Below are 9,414 nucleotides of genomic sequence, written 5' to 3' on the forward strand. Positions count from 1 at the left end.
TGGATACTGGATGCATGATATGTTTTTGATCTCATCTATTGTGTCTTTCATTCCCATAAGCTCTGTTATTTTTCTGTTCAGGTTCTTAAATTCTTCTTTGTGCTTGCCCAGTGTTTTCTTGATGTCCTTTATCTCTTTAGCCATATATTCTTTTAACCTGTTGATTCAATTTAGGAGAGTAGTATGAACCTCTTTGACTAGTTTTCTCAAATCTTGTATCTCCCCTGGGGCTTATTCCTTCACTTGAGCCATTTTGTCCATTTTCTTAGTATGGCTTGTAATTTTTTGCTGATGTCTGTGCATCTGATTATGACGGTGACTTTACTCTTACGCTCAGTTTTTCTCTAACGCATCGGGATTTAGTGGTGGAAGGCTGCATGTTACTGCTGTTCTTTGATTCTTTTTTTTTTTTTTTTATTTCTCTCCCCTTCCCTTTCCCCACCCCCCAGTTGTCTGCTCTCTGTGTCCATTTGCTGTGTGTTCTTCTGTGTCTGCTTGTGTTCTTGTCAGGGGCACTGGGAATCTGTGTTTCTTTTTGTTGCATCATCTTGCTATGTCAGCTCTCCGTGTGTGCAGTGCCACTCCTGTGCAGGCTGCACTTTTTCATGCAGGGCGGCTCTCCTTACGGGGCGCACTCCTTTCATGTGGGGCTCCTCTATGCAGGGGACACCCCTGCGTGGCACAGCACTCCTTGTGCACATCACAGTGTGTATGGGCCAGCTCACTACATGGGTCAGGAGGCCCTGGGTTTGAACCATGGGCCTCCCTTGTGATAGGCAGACACTCTATCCATTGAGCCAAATCTGCTTCCCCATTCTTTGATTCCTTTTTTTTTTTTTTTTAAGATTTATTTTTATTTATTAAATTCCCCTCCCCTCCCCCGGTTGTCTGTTTTCTATGTCTTTTTTTGCTGCGTCTTGTTTCTTTGTCTGCTTCTGTTGTCATCAGCGGCACAGGAAGTGTGGGCGGCGCCATTCCTCGGCAGGCTGCTCCCTTCTTCGTGCTGGGCGGCTCTCCTTATGGGTGCACTCCTTGTGCGTGGGGCTCCCCTACGCGGGGGACACCCCTGCGTGGCAGGGCACTCCTTGCACGCATCAGCACTGCGCATGGGCCAGCTCCACACGGTCAAGGAGGCCCGGGGCTTGAACCGCGGACCTCCCATGTGGTAGACGGACGCCCTAACCACTGGGCCAAAGTCCGTTTCCCCCATTCTTTGATTCTTGATTCAACCTTTAAGACTTTAAGATTGTCCCTATTTAGTTGGCCAAATCCGGGCCAAGGACCCAGTAATGGGTTTCTGACCCATTTCCAGGGGCCTTTGGAAGGAGGCTATATAAAGGTTGGAAAAAGCCTCCCTTATTTACTTTTAATTTCCTTACATGCACTTCCTTGGTCTGCCAGCAGATGGTGCTCTTTGGTAGCCCTTTCAGTTCAGAGCCTGACTGGCATGTGTGTTTGCTGCAACACAGACTGCAATTGTGTGACAGAGGATCCTGCCTCAGGGCCGTTCAGAGCCTGGGAGATCCAACTCTCTCAGAGGCAGTTCTGCAACCTTAACCAGTACCCCCTCTTCCCAGTTAAGAAATAATTCCACTCCCTTCTGTGCCCTCAACGACCAGTCCCAGTCAGTAGGGGAGCTGATTAAGGAGGTTGGATCTCTTTAGTCCTGTGCCAGGACAAACAATGGCGCAGCCTTTTCCAGCCTGGAAGGGCTCCTGGCACACTGCAGACCAAATTTATTGGCCAAAAGCTGTATCAGCCTTAGGTTTCATCCCCCTCTCTCCCCTTTCCTGGGGAGGTGGACCCCTGAAGCCCCCTCTGTCCATAGCTGCTGGCAGAGGCCAGAGAATTCAAATGTGTCTGCTCTGGGGGGGAGGCGGGGAGGCACCTGCAACTGCAGCTTTAACTCCGTTTTCCATCGAGATTCTTTTCCTTTGCTCCCCTCTCTTCTGGGTGGTGTCCAGCCTTCCCATGGTGTGCTAAACCCTAGGGGATTTTTTCCCAGACCATGTCTGCCTGTCCTCTAGCTCTTTTCCTGGGAGAGAAGTGAGTCCTCTGTCTCTCTAATCCTCCATCAGAAGTCCAGTTCTACCACTTTTACGTAGCCTTTATCTTGGTTCAGCACTCGACCTGGCACTGTAGTCCTTTACCTGTTTTCTGGAGCTTTGAGGAGGCTGTTTCTGCCAGTTTTTGCGGTCAGAGTTTTTGTAGTGGGACGGGACTCCGAAGAATCCATCCTGATTGGGGCAGACCTACCATATACTTTTTATTTTTTTCTTTTTTGGTCTTAAAAATTTTATTAGAGTTGTTGTGAGCTTACAAAACAACAATGCATAGTGGGAAGAATTCCCATACATGACCCCACCACCACCATTTTTCACTGTTATAGAACATTTGTTACAAATTATGAAAGAACATCATCAAAATATTATTGTTAGCTATGGCCCAAAGCTTATGTTTGGTGTTTTTTCCCCATAAACCACCCTGTTATTAACACCATGTATTAGTATTGTGCATTTGTCATAAGTCCTGAGAAAACACTCCTTTCGTACTGTTCCTACACAGTCCATCCTCTACCATACATTTCACTATATTAGTCCCATGCTTTGTCCCCTCCTTCCAGAGGGAAGTGGCTCTCTTGTTTTGGCACAGAGTCGTGCTGTCATCACCTCAGTCAATTTTAGAATATTTTCCTTACTCCAGGGGGAAAAATCCCATACCACACTATTGTTGACCCTTAACGTTTGATATAGTACCTTCTTTGCCATTGATGCAAGTAGGTTACAATATTGCTCTTAACTATAGTCCATACGTTACATTACTTATATTTTTCCGTGTAGCACCATATTCTTCACACCTTGTAATAGTGGTGTACATTTGTACTAGTTCAAAGAAGAACCTTCTTATATTTGTCCTATTAACAGTTCTCATCTACCAGAGTTCACTATGTTATACAGTCCCTAAAATATTCTCTAGCTTTTACATCCTTGGGCTGCCCTTTTCAGCCACAATCACATAGATAAATCAGCAGCGTTAGTTCTATTCACTATAACGTGTTACCATCAACTCTATTTCCACACATTTCTAATCATCCTAACTAAAAATTCTACATGCGTTAAGCATCAGTACCCCTTTTCAGCCCCATGTTATCTCTAGGAACCTGTGCTCTAGATATTAACGCCATGCGCTTACTCATTGTATTTAGTTCATATTAATGAGACTGTATTTGTGCCTTTGTTTCTGGCTTATGTCACTCAACATAATGTCCTCAAGGTTCATCCATGTTGTCATGTGTGTCCCAATTTCATTTCTTCTTACAGCAGCATAGCGTTCCATCGTATGTGTATACCACATTTTTTCTCCATTAATATTTTTTAGTTGGTGGACACTTGAGTTGTTTCCAACTTTTGGCACTTGTAACGCAGCTATGAACATCATGTGCAAATGTCAGTTCATGTCCCTGTTTTCAGTTTTTCTGAATATATTCCTGGTAAGAGACAACCTAAGTTCTGGTTTTGTAGGCCATGCAAATGGCATTATTCCTCTCTTGTCCTGTACAGCTGCACTTCAGAAATGCTTTAATCCCATGTCCAGTTGAGCCAGGTCTTGGAGTTGTCCTTTTCTGTCTCTTACCCAGGAAGAGTCTTTACCTATCAGGAATGGTGGGCATGACCATGGAGGACTATAATTAGCCCCTGCGATGACCGGACATTGAGTGGCCGCTGCTGCAATGGCCTTACGCCCCGGCGTCCCTGCGCCTGCTCCGCAGGCCTACTACCAGATACTTCTGAGTTATTTTCCTGGTGGCTACCCTTTCCCCAGTAATTCTTACACGGCTGGTTTAACCCTTCAGAATCATCAATCTTAAGGATATCCACGTTGGATCTTTTTCTAAAGACAGAAACCTTTCTGTAGTGTGAATAATTACTTCCAGATACATCTGTCATAGTTTAAATCAAATTGTCACACATCCCGTTTTCTAGATTGGTGCCAAATGGAATGTAGTACGTGTCAGGGAGAAGGTAATGCCAGCGATGGCCATTTTGGGGAGAACAGCTAGAAACAAGCAGCAAGCTCTGGTTGTGCGTATGTACAGTGCCGTGATGTTTCTTTTTCAGCTCATCCTTGGAATCCCTGAACAGGCCCTGAGTCTTCTCCACATGGCTATCGAGCCCATCTTGGCTGACGGGGCCGTCCTGGACAAAGGCTGCGCCATGTTCTTGGTGGCCAAGTGCCAGGTGGCTTCAGCAGCTTCCTATGATCCACTAAAGAAGGCAGAAGGTGGGAAGCCTTACAGATCTCTTAGGAAATACTGTGCCAGGAAGCTCCTAAAATTTAGGGGAAGAAAAGACCTTAAATTTGGGACAACATTTAAGTTCAGAGTTTTCCCAAACATGTTAACATTTCATTACAGCATTTAAAGTTCTCTCAACTGCGTGCTTGGAAGAAGGGTTGAGGGCAAATGAGTGGTCATTTTAACCCTAAAGAGCCAGGTGCCAGTTTAGAAATCAGGACTAAAGACCTTTTTTCAAACCTCACCCTAGTGTATTTTTTTTTCTCTCAGTAGAATATAAACTCTCCAGTGAAAGTTAAGCCAATAAAACTAGATATCAAGGTTGAAAACTACACATAAGGTATTGCCTTAAATGTGTGTGGTATCTTTCTCTGCTTTCCGTCAGCTCTGGAGGCTGCCATTGAGAACCTGAATGAAGCCAGGAGCTATTTTGCAAAGGTTGACTGCAAAGAGCAAATCAGAGACGTCGTTTACTTCCAGGCCAGGCTCTACCACAGCCTGGGGAGGACCCAGGAGAGGAACCGGTGTGCGATGCTCTTCCGGCAGCTGCACCAGGAGCTGCCCTCTCCTGGGGTGTCCCTGATCAATCATCTGTAGTGAGGGCACTGCCAGCTGGTGACCTTGGACTTGTGCTCACTCTCTTCCTCCATGTAAATCATGTGTTTGTAACACCCCGTCTACCTTGGCAAAAAATCGCATTCTGATTAGCTTGTTTTACTTTGTTGTTAGAAAGTATTTACTTGTTTTGTACCCTGTCCCCTGTTTCTCTCCTTTTGAAGCAAATGACACCAAATTTTGTTAATAAACAGCCCTTTTGCTAACAAGTTAGTGCAAGTGTCAAGGACTTTTTTAGATGTCTCTATCAGAAATTGTGCACACCCTCCATCATGCTGTAAATTTGTTTGGCACATGCTCCCATGAGCGCTCTTTTGGGTACTGGTAGCTCTAAGAGGTCAGTGCAGGTGTTTATGAGGCTTGGGTTTTCCTTCGGAAGTTCACTGCTTTGAGGGGGTAAATCCGTGTGTGCAGATTGCCTTTGGGTGCTCACAAGCAGTGTCAGAACCTGACTGCAGATTAAGAAGGAAGAGACATTTTTACTATTTTTCGACCAATGTCAAGAAGCATATTTCAGTCATTTTCTGGATGTTGGTGGTGTTATATCTACTGCCTGGATAGATTTTTCCTGTATAACCATATAAATGAAGGATGCTAATAACTTAAGTCTAGGGATTCATGATTATAAATTAAATGGTCAAAAGCTCCAAGGTATGTGGATGCTATGACTCAAGTATACACTGTAGATGGTTTGTATATCTCAACCCATAATCAAGCAGAAGCTAGTTACCACTTTGTTCATCAATTTATCTTCTCCACAAGTGTTCACAGAATAATTCCTGTATCTCAAGTCTAAAATGCAGCTGATCCCAGACAGCCCTGACAAAGCACAAGGAGCCAAACATATTTTGTAGCTTCTGTCTGCTCTTTCTCTGTTAAATTTAAACTTCCTGATGGGAAATAATTGATCTCCAGAGTGCTTTGAAATAGGGTAAAACATCTCCCCCCACCCTTCAGGATCTGTTTGCTGGCCAAAGACAGCTGCTTTGGATACAAGAGGCACCCGCTGTAGAAAGAGGGACAGTAATTGGTTTGTTGGTATTTAAAATCTTTCCTTAATATGAAATACATGTGTTTGGTAAAAATTAAATAACAAGAAAAGCTCCATAGTGAAAAGTAATTCTCCCAGGAAAGTTCAATAACATTTAATTTTCTACATGTAAATATTTCTGAAGCTTCAGTTTGTTTTATTCTTCCAACTGTTTTCTCCCATCTGATGCTAATTAAAAAAAAATTTTTATTGTGACAAATACACAACTCAAAAATTCAGCAGTATTGATAACATTCTCAAATTTTGTTACCATCAACAATATCCATTACCCCAACTTCTTCATCATCTCAAACCCAAACTCTGCACCCATTAAGCAATAACTCCCTCTTCCCCTCCATCCCCCTACCCCTTATAATCTACTCTCTGATGCCGTTTTTTAATCAATGTATTTAAAGGAAGACCCTTCCATTCCAAGAAATGACCTTAACCACTCCACTTCAGCTCAAGACAGTTCAAGAGATGGGGCAAGTTGCTCAGCTGTCCCCAAAGATGACAACAGAGAAACCAGAAAACAGAAAACCTGACCAGGACCAGTGTGGCAGTTTGAGATTATTTATGAATTCTGAAAAGAGAGATTTTGTTTGTAAACTGATACCTTTGATTGTACTAGATTCAGCTGAGAAGTCTTTGATTAAATTGTGTTAAGATTAGGGCTTTGATTCAACCACAGCAGTAGGGCGTGAGTCAGGATTGGGTCCCCGCCCCCTTGGTAGATATAAATGGGCACTCACTCAAGAAGACACAGAAGAAGATACATGGGAAAAGAGAGAGAGCTCTATAGATGCCAGAGGGGAGAACTTGTGATCCTGTGGCCCTGGGAAGAAAGATGAGCCCTATGCCAGCCTTCAGCTGAGATTGAAAGAAGCTGGGCCCGTGGAGCCTTAAGAAGAAGGAAGGAGAGACAGGCAGAGACCGCCTGCCATCTTGCTTCAACATGGGGCAGCTGACTCAGGTGAGAAAGCATTTCTTATGCTACCTTGAATTGTGCTCTTTAGGGCCTTGTAACTGGAAGCTTTTCCCCAAGTAAATACCCTTTATAAAAGCCAGCAAATTTCTGGTACTTTGTATCAGCGCCCCTTTGGCTGACTAATAAAACCGGCTATATAATTTGTGCAAAATGAAAACTCAAAGTCTCTGTTAAAAAAATTATTAAAAATGTCAGACCATAGAGAGCAAGCGCAGGGTCTTCTGGGCCTGTGATTGTGCCGCTGCACAGGTTGCACACCCACAAAGCTACTGGCTGCCCCTGATGTCCACTTGTGCGTTCACCCTGGCAGGGAGGGAAAACCTGAATCCAAAGCTAATCAGAGGGGTCTGTAGTCCCTTGTCATCTGTGATGGATTTGTTGGCTGGGGCTCATCTTCTCCAGGAAGGGATACTGGGTTGATTAGAAAGTGGAAACATCAGAGTGACCCCAAAACTCAGAACTGTCTAGGTTATAGCTAACTGACTTTTTTCCTGGTGGAGCATTTGGTGGAAGGAGTCAGAGTCAGACGGGTGTAATTAGAGTGGTTTAATGAAAGCGTGTAAGAATTGATGGCCTGGTTGGGTGGGGAAAAGTTTTGGTGAGGAGGGAATTGAAGCTTGGTAACCAGTGGGCATCCAGGTCTGTAGCAGAGAGCGTCAGGGAGCATCAGCACCAGGGGTGGGGGGTGGGGGTGGGAGGGGTGGCAGGTGCGATGCCCTGAGCCAGTGGCTCAGAGTCCTGGGGACTTCCCGGCAGGTTTGGTGTTGAGTGTTTCCAGCCCTGGGGCTGATGGGAACAAAGAACTTAACATTTATAGAATGCCTTGTTATAAGTTTTGTACATATACGACCACATGTAAATCTTTTTTTTTTTTTTGTGATTCCAATTTCATGTGCTTCACAGGTTTTTTTTTTAATATTTTTTCCCCCAAATTCTCAATTTATTAATTTTTTAAAAAGATATTACATTAAAAAAATATAAGGTCCCCATTCACCCCCACCGCCCCCACACATGTAAATCTTCACAGCAATCCTAGAGTAGCAGTTTGATATTATTGATGAATTTCAAACAGAAATATTGGATTATCTTTATAAACTGGTCTTTTCCTCTGGGCATATTAGATTATATTGGATTGTGCCAGTAGGGCATTGAGTCCCCGCCCTTTGGTAGGTGGGGACTTGGATAAAAGACATGGCAAAGGACAGAGTTGAGGGTTTTTAACGTTGGAGTTTGAAGCTGAAGTCTTAAGCTGGAGCCCCAGGAAATAAGCACATAGAGGGAAGAGAAGCAAACCCTGGGAAGAGAGAAACCCTGAGCTTGGAGAGAAGCAAGTCCTGGGAAGAGAGAAGCCCTGGGAAGAGAGAAACCCTGAGCTTTAGAGAAGCAAGACCTGGGAAGAGAGGAACCCGGGAAGTCTGAACCCTTGCAGGTGTTGGCAGCCATCTTGCTCCAACACGTGAAAATAGACTTTGATGAGGGAAGTAACTTATGCTTTATGGCCCGGTATCTGCACATTCCTATTGCAAATAAATAACCCTTTATAAAAACCATCCAATTTCTGGTATTTTGTATCAGCACCGCTTTGGCTGACTAATACACCTAGGTAGGCAGTATCAATCCCATTTATCAGACGAAGAAACTAAGGCACAAGAAGGTGAAGTCACTTGCCCAAGGTCACTCAGCTTTTAAGAGACAGGGCAGGGATTCCAGCTAGCTGGTGCATTACTCTAAAGCTGTCTGTTCCTAGAGTTTTGAAAAGTACTATACTTTTATGTGAACATTTGTTTTCAGTTTGTTGAACACATAATTGATACTATTCTTTGTCGTTTATCTGGTGCCCAACAGGGGCCAGCCATTGAGCTAAGCGCATTCACACTGGTCCATCATCTCTAGTGCTGTGAGCCAAGTGCCATTCCCATTTCACAGGTGAGGAAATCGAGCCCCAGAGGTGTCCTTCCCCAGCCCCCCCTGCCTCGGAAAGACCAGAGGCAGGTTCAGCCTTGAGTGTGAGAACCCCAAAGCCTGCACGCCTCTTGCCACCAGGCTGCCTTGTGTTCCCCAGTAGAACTTGAGTATTTCTACTTGTTCAGCGTTTTGAATTTTGTCCTGATGTTTTTGGGTAATTATTTCCATTCTCACAGATGTATGCAAAGACTATGAAGAGCCTCTGCTCCCATGTCCCCTCTAACTTCTCCTTTTATGATGATGTTTATGTTTGAGCCTAATGAACAAACTAGGCTGAACTGCTTGTTGAAGAAAAAGTTCTCAGGGTCTTTTCTTTCTTTCTTGTCTGTTTTTCTACTGTCCTGTTGAATGGGAAAGAATATAGCAAGTAAATTATACTGATGTGATTAATCTGTGATCTCTACCTGGATATTCAAAGTTTGGGAGGCAGAACATTCCAGAGAACAAGTATGTATGGAGCACGGAACATTTCAGAAAGGAAGGACAGCAGCTTGGCAAGCACTTGCAGTGCTGTCCTAGTGC

At 44.1% G+C, this 9,414-nt stretch overlaps 1 protein-coding gene across 3 annotated transcripts in view; it reads left to right on the plus strand.

The window, feature by feature from the left end:
* Nucleotides 1–5,122, plus strand: part of ANAPC5 (anaphase promoting complex subunit 5) — a 48,645-nt gene extending 43,523 nt beyond the window's left edge. For all 3 annotated transcript variants that reach the window (XM_004475468.5, XM_071209783.1, XM_071209784.1), the window contains 2 exons: nt 4,119–4,281; nt 4,680–5,122. In XM_004475468.5, the coding sequence (XP_004475525.1) occupies nt 4,119–4,281; nt 4,680–4,891 (375 nt within the window). In that variant the 3' untranslated portion in view covers nt 4,892–5,122. The remainder of the gene's footprint in view (nt 1–4,118; nt 4,282–4,679) is intronic.
* Nucleotides 5,123–9,414: the final 4,292 nt, after the last annotated feature.

This window comes from Dasypus novemcinctus, chromosome 19, assembly GCF_030445035.2.
Source record: "Dasypus novemcinctus isolate mDasNov1 chromosome 19, mDasNov1.1.hap2, whole genome shotgun sequence".
Lineage (NCBI taxonomy): Eukaryota > Metazoa > Chordata > Mammalia > Cingulata > Dasypodidae > Dasypus > Dasypus novemcinctus.